This window comes from Sceloporus undulatus, chromosome 8, assembly GCF_019175285.1.
Source record: "Sceloporus undulatus isolate JIND9_A2432 ecotype Alabama chromosome 8, SceUnd_v1.1, whole genome shotgun sequence".
Classification (NCBI taxonomy): domain Eukaryota; kingdom Metazoa; phylum Chordata; class Lepidosauria; order Squamata; family Phrynosomatidae; genus Sceloporus; species Sceloporus undulatus.
In genome coordinates, this window is record NC_056529.1 from 3624955 (window position 1) to 3643963 (window position 19009).

Sequence of the window (19009 nt, forward strand, 5' to 3'; positions counted from 1 at the left end):
TGGCAGATGTTGACCATAGAGTTGTGCTGGAGGACCGTCCTAGGAACTGGTTGAGATAAGGCTTGTCTAGGCATTTGTTCTGGCAGATGTTGACCATAGAGTTGTGCTGGAGGACCGTCCTAGGAACTGGTTGAGATAAGGCTTGTCTAGGCATTTGTTTTGGCAGATGTTGACCATAGAGTTGTGCTGGAGGACCGTCCTAGGAACTGGTTGAGATAAGGCTTGTCTAGGCATTTGTTCTGGCAGATGTTGACCATAGAGTTGTGCTGGAGGACCTAGAGATTCCTAGAGAGGTGCTCTCTAAGGTTTTTCACTTCCATGGGGGTCTTGGGCTCCTAACCCAGCGAAGATAGACAGTCCATTGTACATTAATTCTATAATGTATGTTTCAAAGCTTTGCTTTATACACTTTGGCCATCAATCAAAAGAGAAACGTGGTAAAGAAAATGAATACAAGGTTTTGGGGGGAACGCAAGATAGAGGTGTCATTGGTGTGATAGAAACAGCTTGTTTGTACCACTGAGGATTTTGTTTTCATGCCTAGTGGAACAACAACAACAACAACTAGTTGAGTGAGGTTATTGCCTTGGGGTTGGTTGGCATTAATAACTACGCAACTTGAGGAGTGTCCTATTACTAAAGGCTAGGATTATGCTTGAGCTGTATCTCCTGTTTGTCCCAAGGGCCTTGGGTTTACACAAGGTTTACCTAGACCTTAGTGGCTGGGTTACACCCGGAGGCTAACATGCAGAAAGAGTTGCTCCACGCAGTGTGTATACTGTACATACTCATGTATAAGTCTAGAGATATAGATTAAAAAATGGACCCAAAAAAACTGAGTTGAGAGTTATCCATGGGTCAATATAAGTGCTGTGTTTTAATTCTCATTTCATCCCCTGGTGAAAGGCAAGAGTGTCTCCTCTCCCCCAGAATCACTGAACCCCATCTATTCCTCATCCTTCCAGCCTTTAGTAAGAGCATAAGCAGTTATGCCTGCTGGGATTTGGTCAGTTTTTTGCCATTGTGTTCCTTGGCTTCGCCCTTTACATCCTTTGTTAGATGTCCCTAAGTTTTACCCTCGACTTATCCATGGGTCATATCAAAATCGATCATTTTGGCTCCAAATCCTGCCCTATAAGGTGGACTTTATAACTGTGTATATACAGTAATTGGACTGCTTTATTTATCAGAGGAGGTGCGCCATTGCCTTCCCCTGAGGCTGAGAGTGTGTGACTTGCACAGGATCACCCAATGGGCATCTTTTTTCCCCTTTGTTTTCCTTAACGTTTATTCAACCTGTCATTTAACAGTAATAAATACATATAGTCGGACCTCCGTATCTATGGGGGATCCGTTCCGGACCCCACTGTGGGTACCAAAATATACGCAACTTCAAGTCCCATTGAAATTAATGGCAGCATGGCCACATGCATGTGCCGGCGCCACCATTAAGTAAAATGGGGGCTTGCCATCCATAGATGGTTAAATCCACAAATGGCAAATCGGCCGATAAGGAGGGCAGACTATAATTTTCATATCCTTTTAACATTTAAACAAAAACATAGGCTTTCACGGCCGGGATCCATAGTTTTCTGTGGGGTTTTCGGACTATGATGCTGGTGAAATGTCAGGAATTAACTCTTCCAGGACATGGCCACATAGTCCGAAAACCCCGCAGAAGAAACTATCCCTGGGTTTTCTTGGCAAGGTTGGTTCAGCAGGGGTTTTCCTTTGAGCCAAGAGAGTATGGCTTGCCTAAAGTCACCCAGTAAATTTCCAAGGTGGAGTGGCAATTTGAAGCCTGGTTGAGTCCTAGTCCCAACTACTACACCAGACTGGATAAAGTTGGCTGGTGCCTGTTAACACTTGCACAAAGTAAACCAGTTGTTGCTTGGTTCTGTGCATCTAAACTCTCTTGTGTGCATGTGCTGTGAAGCACCATTAAGTTTAATGGACTTTACTCTCAGGTAGGAGCTGAATCCCAGCTCAGCCATGAAAACCCACTGGGGGACCCTGGGCAAGTCATACTCTCTCAGCCGCAGAGGATGGCAGTAGCAAACCCCCTCTGAACAAAGAAAACCCCATTGTAGGTGTACATTAGGGTCCCCATAAGTCAAAAGTGACTTGAAGTCACACAACAAGAAGGTTAAATGTCTCACAAAATGACAGGGCCCAGGAATCTACCCTCATCTTGTGGAGCCACAGGATTTTATAGAGTCAATTCTGTCCTATTTTTCTTAAAGTGAATTGTTTCACGTTATTTAAATGTCATTTTTTGCCGTTCTGGACGCTGGATTGCAGCAGTGTTCTCAGACTCACCATCTTGCTGTAATAATCCAATGCTTTTATAACCGTGAGCTTCGGAGATCATATGGTTATAAAGGCTCTGAAAATAGCAAAAGCGAGGTGTCAGTGGTATATAAATAGTTCTCGTTGTGTGTGTCTGAATTGAGCTTCCCCAGTAATAGCAATGTTGAGAGTTTAAAAATATGATGCATTCATGTTTCCTGTTTTTTAAATAAGTTGTAACTGCCATCAACAGTGCTGCTTTCTCTTATGTAACCAACCGTCCATCCTATACTCCAGTGATGGTGAACCTTTTAGAGGCCGAGTGCCCAAACTGCAACCCAAAACCCACTTATTTATTGCAAAGTGCCATGTCCCTCTGGCTTTCTAGTAACAAACTACGATGGCACATGTGTCCACAGAGAGGGCTCTGAGTGCCACCTCTGGCACGTGTGCCATAGGTTGGCCATCGCTGCTATACTCTGTGCCATCTCCAGGTGGATAGGAAGTCACATTGCAGACAACACAGTAAGGAAATCTTTGGCAAAGGGGTCCCAGTATCTCTAGGGCTTTGGGACTGGAGTGAAGATGGATTTTGGACCTTTGTGGAGGATCTTATCTTGAGCATGGTTTTTCTTTAGACATTGTCATGGGGACTAAGGGGCAAACTGCCAATGTAACGTAAGTGATTTGAAGCAGTCAAGTTGCAGGTGGATTGGAGATATGGACGGCCTTTTCTTTCTCTGCTGCTTTCCCCTTATCACTTCTAGGCTTCAAACTGGAAAAACTGTAGCGTTGTAGAATTCAAAACACACCCCACTACTATTGCCTTTCCAGTAGAAATCATTTTACTACACCCCAAGCTTAGACATATGCCTTTGCTATTGTACACTGCTGCTTCCAAACACCTTGGATGTTTGCTTAATTGTCATGCTGTGAATAAAGAGGTAAAATTAGATTTACAGACGTTTAGCTGGATGGAGTGCATAGGCAATTGCTGAGAACTGTATGTACTCATGTATAAGTTTAGGAATTTAGAAATAATAAAAAGAAATTGACCCCAAAACCTGAGTCGACTTATCCATGAATCAATGTAAGTACTGTACTTAAACTCTTATAAAAAGGGAACCATCCTCTGGTGAAAGGCAGTAGTGTTAATCCGCCCTGGAAACACTGACCTCCCTCTCTTCCCTCATCCATCCTTCCTTTAGTGTGAGCAGAAATAGTTATGTCTGCTGAAATTTGGTAAGGTCTTCGGCATTGTTTTCCTTTGCTTCATCCTTTAGATCCTTTATTACACACCCCTAAATTTTACCCTTGACTTATCCATGGCTCATATCAAAATCCATAATTCTGGCCCCAAAACCTGCCCTCGATTTATGTGTGAGGTTGCGTATATATAGTATTTTTTTATTGTATTGTATTGTGAAGGTTTCCATCATTCCAAGAAATCTCTCCCTTTGTCTTCAGAATGAGACTCTTCATCTCAGAGCATGTCATTTTGGAAGGATTTTGCACTTTGGTCTCGCTTTGCTGTCTGGTTTACCAACCTGAGCCTCCGGTTCTGTTCAGCCCACGGCTTTGAGCACCATTCATTTCCATTTAAACAGATAAAGGCAGACTGGCTTACCCACATTTTTACCTTGTCTGGCCGGTGGTCTTATGCAACTCAGAAAGGCTGGCAGTTAGCAAAAGGTCACTGGGGCACTATTGATGCCTCTTGGTAAAATACATTCAGAATGTGAATCCTCTGGCAAAGGAGGAAGGAAGAAATAGTCATAGTAATCCACATTTATATCTTGAGCAGGGCTGAGAGTTGCACAATAAAAATGGTGAAGTCTGTGCCTTCAAGTCACCTGTCGACTTAATGGCAGCCCCATAAATTGCACAGGGTTTTCTTAGGCATGGAATAGACCGGTGGTTTTACCATTACTTTCCTCTGAAATATAGGTTACAGCACCTGTTATTTTCTTCAAGTATTATTGTTGTTGTTGTTGTTGTTGTTATTATTATTATTATTATTATTATTATTAGGACTGATGCTGATTTGAATGGGTTTAAAGTTTTCATTTCTGCCTTCCTTTTGTTGTGATTTTGTGACATCATTTAACACTGTAAGTAGCTTCGTAGGATGGGAGGCAGTGTGTAGTGGTTTGTGTGCAGGGCTATGACTCTAGAGACCAGGGTTCAATTCCCGGCTCAGACATGAAACTCATCGGTTGACATTATTATTATTATTATTATTATTATTATTATTATTATTATTAACCTTTATTTATAAAGCGCTGTAAATTTACACAGCGCTGTACATACAACCTTTTAGTCAGACGGTTCCCTGCCCTCAGGTTTACAATCTAAAAAGACACGACACAAAAGGAGAGGGGAGTGGTGGTGGGGAATGGGATCAGGTCCAGCAGATCTTCTCCACCTCCGAGGCCTGGACCAAGGCAGATGGACTGGAGGAAGGGCTTGGCTTCTTAATGGATGGTTCTTCTTAATGTTTCTTAATGGTTCTTAATGGATGGATGGTTTTCTTGCACAAGTCACACTCTCTCAGCCTCTGGGAAGGCAATGGCAAACCTCCTCTGAACCAATCTTGCCAAGAAAATCCCATGATAGGGTTCCTGTAGGGTCTCCATAAGCCGAAAGTGGCTCGAAGGCACACAACAACAGCAAGGCTGTTGGCAGGCTGATCATAGTAGTTCCTTCAGTCGCTTGTTAAATAATGTTAACTAATGGGTGGATGAGGAAGTGTGACCTCCAGGTGAACAATTACAACCTACAGGTAGATGCTAAAAGAGGGTGGAAGAGGTTGCAAATTGTCTGGGAACTACTGATTAGATAATGGCAGCATGATTTTGTTCAGCATGATGGATATGTATGCAGATATAATGGGTTTTTCTGAATTCAGTGTACATTCCAAGTTATGGGGGACTTGTGATAATAAGCCAGGGAGACACCGGACGAAAATGCCTTGAGCTTTGCTTCCTGGATGTCTTCAACAAAACATCTTCAAGATAGCAAGTTCTGTCTTTTCTGGCTGTAATAATGGGGGAAGCCATGTATCCCACATTGAACTCCTTGCAGAAAGAATGGGGTGAAATTAGAATACATAAGAAGATGGGTGCGATTTCCGCATGGAAGGCAGCCATTGATAATGTGTGTTGTGGATCACTTAGTAGGATCTGAATTATCCATACAGTGATCATGATGGTTTGGGGATATTCTGGATAACCGGAATTATCTCTGCTGATTAAGAACCGGATTATTTCTGCTGTGCGGATGCAGCCTTGATTCGAAGCTTCCTGACTTTGCAGGCAAGGTCTTTTTTGTTCATCCCGAGACCCAACATAGGACAGGCTAAACATCTAAACGTATTTTCTTTTTCTTCTAGGTGTTGGTGAATACTGCGTGCTGTATTCTGATGCTGATTGCGAAACTAATACAAGGAATCGTATTTGGATCCCTCCGTGTCAGTGAAAGACAGGTAAGAAAAGCCTATGGATCTGACTGATTGACTTTGAATTAATGTAGGGATCTGGCAGTTTTCCCACCAAATATCTAAGTGACCAGGACCCTGTTTTACATCTATTGGCTACAATTGCGTTTTCCTTCCTGGAAAGTCTGTGAGATTGTTAGCCAGTGGCTTATAGATCAACACTGCTGCAGGAGCCACCGCTTTGGTCCAAAACACACTGCAGAAATAATCCAGTTTGAGACTACTGTACTTCAATTCCCCTGGCTCTGTGCTAGGAAAGCCTAGGAATTATAGTTTATTGTGGGACCAGAGCTCTCTGACAGACCCAAATATCTTGAGAGTAGCCAAAAATCTGATTATTGAATAAATAAATGATGCATGCCTGCCAAGTTTAGCATCTGGTGTGCTTATAAAATCAGCATCTGTTACTTGTGTACAACTACATATGTGAGTTAATGGCACTTCATGGCAATATTTTTATATTTGACATGCCTTGTTAAGCAACGTGTCCATTCCTAAACATTCACCTAAAGACCAGAATAGAAGAACTAATAAATGCCTAAAAATGCCTAAACTCTTAACACAGCTTTAAACTAATTTTTGTATTCTGTGATGCAATTATATTAGAGTAGGATTCTAGATTGGCTAGGACTTAATTATGATACTTATTTGTTATGCAGCAGCTATTTATAAGGTGTTCGGTGTAAAGCAGAATGTTCAATATGACATTTCTAAAAAAAGTTACATGTAAAAATCTTTTTCAGCATCTCAAGGATAAATTTTGGAACTTCATCTTTTACAAGTTCATCTTTATTTTCGGAGTCCTAAATGTCCAGACGGTCGAAGAAGTGGTCATGTGGTGCCTCTGGTTTTCTGGCCTTGTATTTTTACATCTCATGGTTCAGCTTTGCAAGGACAGGTTTGAATACGTAAGTTTCTTAGTTGGAGCTGGGAGCGGAATGCAAAATTTAACATATTAACCTGAATGCTACAGCTTGTATATTAAAATAAATTCACAAACATCAGTTTACTGGAGTGAATATTGTTACATTAATTCATTCCATTAACATGCCTGTAATAAGTTTCTATAAAAGAATTGAGATGGCAAAAAATGCCTTTCTCTTCCTAATGAACTGAAATACCATGTAATATTAATCCTGACTTTAACTGTTAACAGCATCGATGTCAGAAATAATGATTAAGTAATGACTTTTAGCACCAGTGTTTACAATTTTACAGAATTAAGGGGAATGAATTCATTCTGAATAAATCAAGTCCATGTTCTGGTGTAATATATGTATTCACTCAGCTGGGAAATCTAAATTTTTGATCAATGCAAGAATCGAAGCAAGCTTAAGAATCTTGCAAGTACAGTGATCTCATGTGCTAAAACAGATCAAACATGAAGATAGACTGTGAAGGTGTGCTCTTTGCAATGTCAAAGTTGAGCTTTGGAAGTCAAAATGAGCACTGTGCATTTTCTAACTCTTTTATTGGTATGTTGCAGCTCTCTTTTTCTCCCACCACACCAATGAACAGCCACATCAAAGTCCTAACCTTGCTAGTAGCTATGCTGCTTTCCTGCTGCGGACTAGGCGTTGTGTGTGGCGTTATCGGCTATACCCATGGAATGCACACATTATCCTTCATGGCAGCAGAGGTGAGATTTCCAGTTAAATGTGTGTTTGTGTGCACCTTCAAGTCACCTTTTGCCTTCTGGCAACCTCATGAATTTCATGAGGGTTAGGCAAGGAATACTCAGAGTGGTGGGTTTTGTCAGTTCCTTCCTCTGAAATATATGATGTTTAATTTGTTCTTTCCCGTTTTCTTGTGCCCACAGTCCCTCCTTGTCACAGTAAGAACAGTGCATGTGATTTTGCGGTAAGTAAGGGCCTGGGTTTAGACACGGGACTGTCCTTGATTTTGGATTCAGTTGCTGACTTTTTCTTCTTCTTCTCAGTTTTGAACTTGCAAGTGAGTGGGTTGGATCTGGGACCCACTTAGAATCCACTAAGACATAGGCTGTGATAAGAGAAAGAACAATACTTAAGTGGATTAAAAGTAAATATTTAGGGGCATTATTGTGAAACATTGGCTTAAATTGGTCTTCCCCAACCCAGTACCCTTCAGACATATTAGGTGAACAGATGTATAACAAAATCTTTTAGAAAGGAGTCTTTTTGTTACTTGTGACTTGTACGACTTACAAAACCGTACTTAGATCATACAGGATTTTTTCTTTCTGTCACCTAGTTATGTCATTCATCTCTGGGATCTCAACCATGAAGGCACCTGGGAAAGCAAGGGGACGTATGTTTATTACACTGATTTCATCATGGAGTTAACGCTTCTGTCCCTGGACCTGATGCATCACATTCATATGCTGGTATGTATTGTTTGTCCATGTAGGGTCGATAAAATATAGACCTGACCTTAACAGAAGAGGGGAAAACAATTTTGTTGTTACACTTGTACACTGCTCCCCCTGTTTTAACTACTGCTTTAACTACTATTTCCCCCCAGCTGTTTGGCAACATCTGGTTGTCAATGGCCAGCCTGGTGATCTTCATGCAGCTGCGTTACCTATTCCATGAGGTTCAGCGTAGACTTCGCCGCCATAAGAACTATCTCCGTGTGGTTGGAAACATGGAAGCAAGGTGAGCAATTTGCTGTAATTCTGTAGAAACAGAAGGGCCACAAGCTATTTTTGGTTCCCTGGACAAGTGAGTTGTGGGTTAGTCTCTTGCAGCAAAAGTAGTAGTCTTGTGTTACCTTAATGACTTGCACGTTGTATTTGCAACAAACCTTTGTAGGCTATAGCCTATCTTTAGGAGCACGAGGTAATACCTCAATTGGTAAGTTATTTATGTCACCCCTGTATGGGTGAGCACATAGGCATGTGGGTGTGTGCATGGGAGATGATAATCACTGTGTTAAGAGTAAACTGAAGTGCAAACTGTGCATTGATCATTATCGTAACAGTTTTTAAACTACTAGTAGTTATGTGGCGACACACTTCTTTGCATTGATGAACATACAGTCCCAACACATGTCCCAAACAAAAATACAGGAGATAGAACCTCTCAGTGAATTCCTGTCCAGCTGTTTCATGTTGAAATCTGTCTTTGGAGCTTTTTTGTTTAGTTCAGACGACGTTTTAATGCAAGGTGATGTTTTCATTTCCATATAGATGTCTTACAAACATGCATTACCTATTGTAATGATATGTTTTGCTGTTGTTGTTTTTTTAATCACAGATTTGCAGTGGCAAGTCCTGAGGAGCTGGCAGCCAACAATGACGACTGTGCCATTTGCTGGGATTCCATGCAGGCTGCACGTAAACTCCCTTGTGGACATCTCTTCCATAAGTACGCACCTGGGGAGCCGTGTGGGGTGGAATAGGCTGGGTGCTCTAACTGTTTGCTGTTAACAGCTGACCTTCAGGCCAAAGTCCTTTTGCACCATGGAAGCATAACAATGTGTTTAGTTAGCATATTGCACTTTATGCAAGGTTGCTCAGGCAGTTTTCCAAGGCTGCCTTCCCAGAACACCCTGGTTTTGAGGCCCCACTTGGAAGCCAGGGATTGGAGAAAGAGACTGCTCAGAACCAGCACCACGTTCTCCCAAAGACAACAGAGACAGTTTTGTCTGCCTTTTCTCAAAGCCATGTGGCTGTGAGGCCGCTTTTCTCCTACTGCCAGTGTGCCACTATTGCCTGTGTCCATACAATTTTGCTGGCATAGAGCAACGGGATTTCAGCTTCACTATGCATTCGGTTCTTCCTTTTTCCTTGTACTTTTAAAATCTCTCTCAACAATATACTGGTTTGCCTTGAACAGTAATTGCTTGTCTGTCTAGCACTGGCTCCAACCTGTGCAGATGCAAAACTCAGGAACCTGGTCTTCTAACAAAATCCATCAGGCCAAATTCCACAAAATTAGTTGCAGTCAAGTTGTTGAGCTAATAGTTAATTGTTAGTTCATAGTGCAGCCTAGCTTTTCATGGTGCTTTCTCCAAAGGAAGAAGAGATCCCAAATCCTTGGCAAGCATTTGTACCAGTCTTTCCTCAACATCAGAGGTGGGATTTAGAGTCATAGGATCAGAGTTGGAAGGGGCCTCATGGAGCATCAGACCCAACCTACTGGTCAATGCAGGATCTCCAGTTAAAGCATTGCCAGCAGATAGCTGTCCAGCCTTTTTTTGGAGTCCAGAGAAAGATATCCCACCACCTCTCAAGACAACTGACTTCTTTGCTGAACCATTCCTATTGCCAAGTATTTCCTTCTAATGTTCAGTGAGAATCTCTCCTGTAACTTCAGGTAGCTGTCCCTCCTCCTCCTGCTGTCTCAGTATCAAATTGGAGGAGATTAACATGAAAACAGGGAACTGTTTTATTATCATATGCTCTAGGCTGCACCATAAATATTTGTCAGTGTTTCAAGAAGCCTGTAATAAGATAATTGGTCTCTGTTAGCAGACATTTCTGTATTCTCCTGAGAAGGTAGGGCAGGCCTCTTCAGAGCTGCTTTTCCACATACCTAAGAAGGTATCATTGCTTTCCCTTGAGGTCAGATGATTATTGTTCTGTAACACCATGAGTCAAGTGTGATTATTGGTTGTCTTAAGTCACAATGTCCCCTGAGAGCCATCCAGAGTGGCATGGTAGTAGCAGTGTTAGGGGACTATCCAGGATGAAAACTATCCTTGTCCATGGAGCTGATTCACTCGGTTAGATCCTAGACTAATTTATCAGGTTGCTGCAGCAATAACTAGAATAGTCTCCTCTTGCTAAAAAGGACTCTACATGATGGACAAGCAGAATGCCCCATGTTCTCTGCTCACTCTTAACTTCAGTGTGCTTAGTATGGGACTGTAAAGAGCTTGTAAATTTGAGATGGTGTGGAAGGCAGCAATGTGACATTCTGGAGCCGGTCAAGTTACCATCAGTTTCGTACCAAAATTTGTTGGCTATAGCTTTGTTTTAGAGCAAAATTCATAATGTTGTTTTGGGACTTTTAAATCAGAAGTGGGCAGTCACAGGTTTCACATTTGCTCCATTTCCCCATGACACCAGAAGGCCACATTTCCAGTTTTGTTTTGAGAGGCTGGGGGACAAAAATGAGACACAGAAGAATGCCATTCTTAGGCCAAGAATTTCACCCCCTGGAAGCTTTTGGATAAGGAATTACAGTTTTCTGAACGTTTTTAATGGGAGGACCTTGGTGCGCTCCAGAGTGGGCCTTTTGTGTCTGGAAGAATGGCTTAGTGGGCCACGAGTGGCCTGTAGACCACACCATTCTCACTCTTCTAAATGGTCTGGTTCTAACTTGTACAAAGGAGCCCTTTCTTCCACAAAGACCAATCTCTTCCGACAGGTCTATACAGATGATGGCTGCATGGATGGGTGCCAAAATCTTTGGCAAGTCATTTCTTAAATGGTGATGTAATGTTGCATCTTATACTTGAGTGAAGGTGGACTTTCTTGTAACTGACTTGAAAAGCTAAATTACTATCCCCCCCCCCCCTTGTTTTTGTTAGCTCATGCTTGCGCTCCTGGCTTGAACAAGACACTTCATGCCCTACCTGCAGAATGTCTCTGAACATCACCGATGCCCATCGGGCTAGGGAGGATCACCAAAGGGAGAACATGGATGAAAACTTGGCTCCTGTGGCCGTTGCTGAAGGCAGACCTCACCTGAACCAGCACAATCACTTCTTCCACTTTGATGGTTGGTTTATTTCTTTTTGTATGTATTGATTTGGCTTGAATGTTTTGACAACAGCAGGATTCCTTTCTTTTACCCAGGGTCCCGAATTGCCAGCTGGCTGCCCAGCTTTTCGGTGGAGGTGATGCACACCACCAGTATCCTTGGTATTGCTCAGGCAAGCAACTCTCAGCTTAATGCTATGGTAAGTGTGACTGATACTTGGCGCTCTGCTATGGTTTTTAATATTCTTTTATGAAACATTGGAACTTTGGAAAATAATGGACACAAACTAAAAAGGAACTTCCACCAAGAAAGATGGAATATAAGACTCAGAGGTGTGTGGGAGCGAAGGCAAGAAAAGGAAGAGGCAAAGGTAGTCAACATAAAAAAGGTTATTAAAATTCAATTAAATTATCCAAAAGAAATGAAAGCCAATTTAAACAAATCCTTTAAAAACATGGTTCATTAAGAAACAAAACAGTGTACTGTTGTTAAACTATGGTTTCCTGTGGACCCCATCCACCCAATTTCTGATGTCCCCTATGAGGTTCTTTAAATGTCTAAAGCCGCACCAAAGCCACACTCCAGTTCTTAGGACTGGAGCATGGCTTTGGCATGGTTTCCAGACTCTTAGGACTCATGCATCATTTAAACAGCATACCTCCAAAGTGACCCAAAGCAGATTTATTTTGGCCTGCCTCTATGGGACCTGTGATCCAAGCTCATGAATGACTGTCTTTAGAAAGAGACTGCCAATGTGGATGTTTTAGTGCCCTGTCAGTGAAATATTTGGATCTTAGGTTGAATTGCTTACATTTTTCAATGGATTGAGGTGTGTGCTGTGTGCTGTGATTGCTTTGCCCAATGGTAACACCATAAATCTTGCTTTTTGTAGGCCCATCAGATTCAGGAGATGTTCCCCCAGGTCCCTTACCATCTCATTCTGCAAGATCTACAGCTGACACGTTCTGTAGAAATAACAACAGACAACATTTTGGAGGGGCGTATCCAGGTGCCTTTCCCAACGCAGGTTAGTCAATGCATTGTGGTTGAGTTTAAGTCTCATAGTTTCCACAGAGTATTACATTAATTATCAGTTTTCTGTAGTGCTTTTATAATATCCAGAGTATTTCTCAAACCATGTTTTGCCAGATAGCCTGAAAAAATAGGTTACTCTTTCCTCACATTTCAGTGATGAGAAAATTGAATAAAAGCTACTGCTTTTAAGAAAACCTATGATTTCTTTTATCAGCATAAAGAAGTACAGAGCCTAGTTATTGCATTGCTTTGTCCAGGATATTCTTTTGAAAATAAGAGGGTTTTCTGGACTGATACGTATAGTTTTGTTAGGGTTTCAAAAAGGAGTTTATTTTAAAAAGAGCATGAAATGAACTCTGCTGAATCAGACCAAAGGCATAATGGGCCCCAACATCTGGTCTTCTGGAAGTCCATGAGCCGCACATGAGTGCAGTATCTGAGTCACTGAGAATTTGAAACACTATCCGTCACAAACAGTAGATTGTGAAACTGATATATTTCAAAACAGAACCTGAACTGGAACAAGCCATGCTTAATTGTCATGTACCATTGCTACCTTTCAAACTGGGCTTGCCACTTTCCCCACAAGATCATGCAAAATGATAACAAGATGTTGCAAGGTCAGGCTTGGAAAGAACCTTCCAGGTTCTCAAAGCAACCTTCTAGTACAAGGTTTGTGGCCCTCAATGCAGGATTCAGCAGCAGCCTGTTTAAATCCCCCCCCAGCTTTCTTTTTCATTTCGCATCAATTAATTCAATTTTCTTTCCCTGCTTGCAGCGTTCCGATAGCATCAGGCCAGCTTTGAACAGCCCCTTAGAAAGGCACAGCGCTGATCAGGAAGATACAGAGGAGGTTACTCAGGTAACTTGGCAAAAGAAGGAGTATTTTACTGCAGAGAGGAACCAGATATGAAAAGAGCACAAACATCAGTAGAGCTGTGTGAAACATGAAGCTCTGAATTCAGTTATCAGGTTCAACTAGACTGCATCTGTATTGCAGAAATGATCCGACTTGACACTTTAACTGCCACTGTGGAACTCTGGGAATTGTAATTTGTTGTGGCATCAGAGCTTTGCATTTTTCCATAGCTTTTTGGCTTTTCTGGACTGTTTTTATAAAAATGTGTTTGTCCAACTCTGTACAGTGAAAGACACAATGGGTTGTTGTTTTTTTGCAAAACATATGGCTTTAATGCAAAAAGTGTGAGATTAAAAATAAGTATTTTTGCACAAATGAATCACACTGCCGCCAGAAATGTACACAGACTTTGCACAACATTCTGACAAAAGAGTACTGAAACGCAAAAAGATTTGCACCTATATGTTGAGATACTTCCTCATCGAGGCTAAGAAGATTTGGAAGTGTTGTTTACTCTTGTTCCTTTCTTCATGTCTTTCTTTTTATGGTTATGGCTAATGCGTTTTCTATGCCTTTGAATAGACTTTGCCTTACGGCAGACCTGTCAAAAGGTTTTCTTGGCTTCTGCTTCCAGTTCAGGAAAAGGCAGTGATGGCAACAAAAGATCGGCATGTGATCTTGGGATCTCATGAAGATCCAGCACCACCAATGTTTTATAAAAATGCCTTGACGTATATTTTAGGGGACAAGATAGAGCCTTTTGCATTTATGGTGGTGAATATGTGCACACAGTGTCATTTCACCAAGGTTTGTTCAACTAAGTTTGGACTGCCCATTCCAGTTCTTCTGAAGATGCTGATTTAAATAATGGAAACCATCACTAATTCTTTCCCCATTTCTTTCCTTCCGGACGGTAGTCTGAGAGAGTACCGCTGGAGCTCAGCTCGCGGCTGGAAGAGATGGCAGAGTTCAATGAGATGGAAGCAGAGTTGGTCGAGACAGAAGATTTTGAAGTGAGAGGGAGCCGTTTCTCCAAGTCAGCTGATGAAAGGCAGCGGATGCTAGTGCAGAGGAAGGAAGATCTGCTGCAACAAGCTCGCAGGTGTGTCTACTCATGCGCGCATGTGTGCGTACTTGATGTTTTCCCATCTAGTGTGTTCCTGTAATTGTCACTGTATCAAACCAAGAGTAAACAACAAGCGCTGTTTCACAAAGTATCTTCTTTTTTAAAAGGTTCTTCTACAAAAATCAGTTCTCAGTGGGCTTTTATGTTGTGTTCCAACTGTGGAGCCTATTTTTGTAGTGTGAGGGAGGTGGGAAGTTTGTGTTTTCTGCCCTGAGACACCTTGCATATGTCTGCCTTCTGATACCCGGAACATCAAGATGAGGATCAAACTCTACTTTGTCTGCCTCTTGCGGTCAAGAACATAAAATCTTTGCTGTGAATCTTTAAAGAGGAAGGATAACTAGATGATCCAGAGGTAGTAGACATCTGTGGGTGCATGTTGTGTAGTACATAACAGAAGGAGCGTCTGATTCCTATGAGTAGCAGAGAGTGAGGACAGCTGGTAGCGCAGAAATAGCAGACCAGTGCAGCTGCTTTTATCAAACTTTCCTTGAATTAGGGGCTTCTTCTTATGAGATGCTTTGCACTCAGTTATGAATACACAAGATACACACACACACACACATTGTGTATGTGTATCACTTCAGTTATAGTGGATTACATCAATACACATTGTAGCTCTTCTTTTTATACATATAAATAGTATGTATTTTGTGACTGTAACCCGCCTCAATCCTTTGGGAGAGGCGAGCTATAAATAAATTTATTATTATTATTATTATTATTATTATTATTATTATTATTATTATTATTGACATCTATGGTATTATTTTTACTTTTTTTAAAGGAAAGGACACCATTTTTTACATGCACACACTTTTTCTAACTCATGATATGGGTACTTGGGTTATAGGTACACATTGTTTCATATGGAATGGCTCAGGAGAGCATTGAAGGAGGCGTTCTTAAAGGAAAGTCATCTTGGAGCTGTTCACATGACTCTGTGCAGTAAACTACTGTTCACTGATGGTTGAAAAACAGTACAGGTTGCAACTATCAAAGACACCAATATCCTCAAATACAATCTGTACTGAAAAATCTGGTGCAGGGTTTTCTGTTGGGTGCAGGATTCTAATGTGTTTTAATTCTTGTCAAGCGAAAGGGTGGGATACAAAGCAGGACACCCTTTTCACAGCCAGGATTAACCTCACCGTTTCCGCTCTTCCTTCCAGGCGTTACCTCAACAAAACCTCGGACGACACAGCCTCCGACTTCTCCCTGCAGGCCGAAGGAGGGGCGTCCGACGCTGTCACCTTGCGCCGCAGGATGTTGGCGGCGGCAGCCGAGCGAAGGCTTCAGAAACAGCAGCCATCTTAACGCTTCCCGTCTCCTCCTGTTCCTTTCACACGTGAGCCACATTGATGCCATCTTGTGCTCTCCCTCCCAACGAGGAGTGCATCTTTGGAGCTCGGCAAGCTGTGTCCAGGACAAGTGAGCTGGCTGCTGCTTCACTGTATAAAGCATGTGATATCTAATAAGTGTTTGGACAGCTGACAAATTAACCTTTCCTGGGTATTTTTTTCCCCTCCACATGATACAAACACACGTACACACACTGATGCACACACACACTTCCCCTTCTGCAAACGAAAACGCCTGGAGACCTGGGCACGGGTCTGCTGCTTAATGTGAATTATAGGGGACTGTGGATGAGGAATGCTGTGTCTGTCCCTTGGCTGCTTTTCGGCAGTGAGCTTGTCAGTATATCCCATGTAAGCTCTTTTTAAGAGGGGACAGAACCAATGAGAAAAGTAGGGTTGCCTTGCTGAAAGGATGCTGCTGAACAAGCAAACATCACTGCCAAGCCGTTGCGCATTTCAAGAAGGATGCTTTATTTTTAAGGTTGTGTATGTTTTTGCAGGGTGTTTTTTCTGAACATAACATGCCAGCAGGAGGAGACTTTTTTTATTTTAGAGTGAGCGAAAGATGTTAAGCTGAAGTGTTAAAGCAGTGCTCACTGAGCAAAGTGTGTGTTGCTCTTGGCCACCTTCCTCCCAATATGGACAGTTTGGGCATTCCTGGTCTCTTTCTTCCAGGAAAGTGGTTTTTTCTCTGTGAGTTTCATTGCCAGCAAATGGTCAGTATGGCTGAGAGGAGAAAAATAGGAATAAGGGGTGCAAGCCCAGCTATGTTAGGCTTACTAATTCAGCATTTCTGTAAGCAGGTGAAGCGATGCAAAACAAGAGTATTGGGGTTTAATCTCAAAGGCAAGCTACAGAGAGGGCTCTAAGGAGGAATTATTTCTTAACTGGAGAGACAGAGAGAGAAAGTAGCATGCAAAAGTATATTTTTTTAATCTTGCATTTTGCAATAACCCATATAGGCCCATTAGGCAACTCCGACAGAGAGAGCTGATAGAATTGAAGGCTATTAGACATTAGGCTAGTTGTGGTCAAAGTATTTTTTTTGCAGTATTGTAAAACTCTGGTGTAGATGTGTCGAAGACCTCTGGTCTTAGGATGTGTAAATGAGTTTTATGATGGCAGCCCAAGCATTTTTAAGTGTTTGAGGAGTATCATTGTTCTTCAGGAAGTGCCCAGTATTTAACAAAAACACACACACACAACCACAATGAGAAATCGTCTTTTTACTGCAGGTTTTTAGCATTTTGAAGGTGACTATGAGAAAACTACGAATTGTGTGTTTAAGCGGAGATATAACTTATTTCGAGAAATCCCCTTTTGGGAAGCCTTGCCTTGCAACGCTGATAGTAAACTTTGAAGAAGAAGAAGACTCTTTTCTTTTGTGATTATTTTGCTCAGAGCACAGCTCTTTGTTTATATTGTTTAAAAAATAAAATAAAATTCTTGATCAGTGTTGGAAACCTTTCAAAAACTTCTTTCCTACAAACTTGAACGCATCTTCGCTTCAGTGTTACCCAGTCGCCAAATTGGCGAGAGAGAGGGCAGCTAGTAAAATGCCAGAGGACAGGCTCAGAATTCAAAATGACATGGACAGATTGGCCCCGAAATGTACAAAACGAATTAAGGGTGGACCATGTCAGTGGGCCATGCTTTGGTTGGGATTAATAGGATTTAGGACAGTAAGATTTAGGCTCGAGTCTAAAAATTGTTTCTCAAGCTACTTTGAAAACGAACACTTCTGGGATGTACATGAATGTGTGAATGATCACTTGCGTCGTGGTGAACAAATGTAGCTCCATAGAGAGGGAAGGTAAGTTTGTTTGTTTAAATATTCTGTTGTTGAGTGCCTACAAACCGTTTCCAACTTATGGCAACCCTAAGGCAACCATATCATCACAAGGATTTCTTGGCAAGATTTGTTGCCTTTGCCTTCCTCGCAGGCCAAGAGAGTCTGACCATTCAGTTTCCATCACCAAGCGGGGATTCAAACCTTGGTCTCTATAGAGTCATTCAAACCACTACACCATGCTGGTTCTCACTGAAATGTATATGTACCCCATAGCATGAGATCTAGGGCAGCGTACAAGTGAAATCAATAAGAGCAGACTAGAGCAATTAACAATAAAATATTATGCAAATACATTAAAACATACTAAACAATTTGCTAAGTTAAAAGCAGATTAAGAAGGCCAAGCAGCTGGAGACACCTTTAAATCACTCATGCCTCCACATTTGCGGCTTTGATTGTTCACGGATTTGATTAATATGTTCTCTCTAGGAATATCTAGGTCCCCCAGTGCAACTCCATGGTCAACTTGAACTAAAAGTCTCACCGAAAGACCTAGAGATTCCTAGAGAGATTACTCTACTAGGCCTTTGTAGCTCCTCCAGCGCAGTTCTATGGTCAGTGTTTGTTGGACGTTGACCACAAAGTAGCCCTGGAAGACCTAGAGGTGTCCTCTGGTAAAAACATGGTGTTTTTGTTGTTTGTGTTTTTCCCATATTCACAGGGGTCTTGTGCTCCTAACCCTAGTGAATGTGGAGGGACAATTGTACTATGACTTCCCTTGATTGGGACGCTGTGTTCATTTTTATGCAGCCTGGGATCACATTGGCTTTCCTAGCTGCCGCATCACGTTGCTGACTCTCGTGTGGCACTCCCATCTCTGAGATTGTGAGAATGGAGATGTCTCTGTTTTCCTCCTCCTTTCCCTCTGATGCTCTTATTCCAGCTGGTCACTAGAAGGCAGCCTAATGCTTCATTTACTGGAGTGAGCCACTGCAGCAGTCGGAATGGCGAAAAAAATAACAGTGAAACGTCAGGGGTTGGCACTGTTGCTCAGCATTGCTTCCTCGGGAAATCGAATGATACGAACTGAAGCGGGGCCTTTGGGTGGAGCTCCTTCGCGTCATCATCTGCATCCCTTTTTCCTTCTGGTTGCATCTTCACTGCATTCACTGTGCGCCTTTTTGCCGAAGCAAGCCTATGTGAAAGCAGACCATTTCGTGTCCTCTTCGCACAAGTAGGCGCAAGCTGCCCAGTTTGTACATCCAGCTCGGTTTATAGGAATGATGAGGAATATATACTTATGTATAAGGCTAGGACATTTACTCAAAAGATTGACCCCCAAAAAACTGAGTTGACTTATC

General features: G+C 42.0%; 1 protein-coding gene across 1 annotated transcript in view; it reads left to right on the forward strand.

The window, feature by feature from the left end:
- Positions 1-17319, forward strand: part of AMFR (autocrine motility factor receptor) — an 18762-nt gene extending 1443 nt beyond the window's left edge. The window contains exons 2-14 of the mRNA XM_042438015.1: positions 5681-5773; positions 6529-6693; positions 7272-7424; positions 7605-7645; positions 8018-8150; positions 8288-8421; positions 9022-9132; positions 11303-11493; positions 11571-11674; positions 12368-12502; positions 13289-13372; positions 14287-14471; positions 15668-17319. Coding sequence (XP_042293949.1) covers positions 5681-5773; positions 6529-6693; positions 7272-7424; positions 7605-7645; positions 8018-8150; positions 8288-8421; positions 9022-9132; positions 11303-11493; positions 11571-11674; positions 12368-12502; positions 13289-13372; positions 14287-14471; positions 15668-15812 — 1674 coding nt within the window. The 3' untranslated portion in view covers positions 15813-17319. The remainder of the gene's footprint in view (positions 1-5680; positions 5774-6528; positions 6694-7271; positions 7425-7604; positions 7646-8017; positions 8151-8287; positions 8422-9021; positions 9133-11302; positions 11494-11570; positions 11675-12367; positions 12503-13288; positions 13373-14286; positions 14472-15667) is intronic.
- The last annotated feature ends 1690 nt before the right edge of the window (positions 17320-19009 follow it).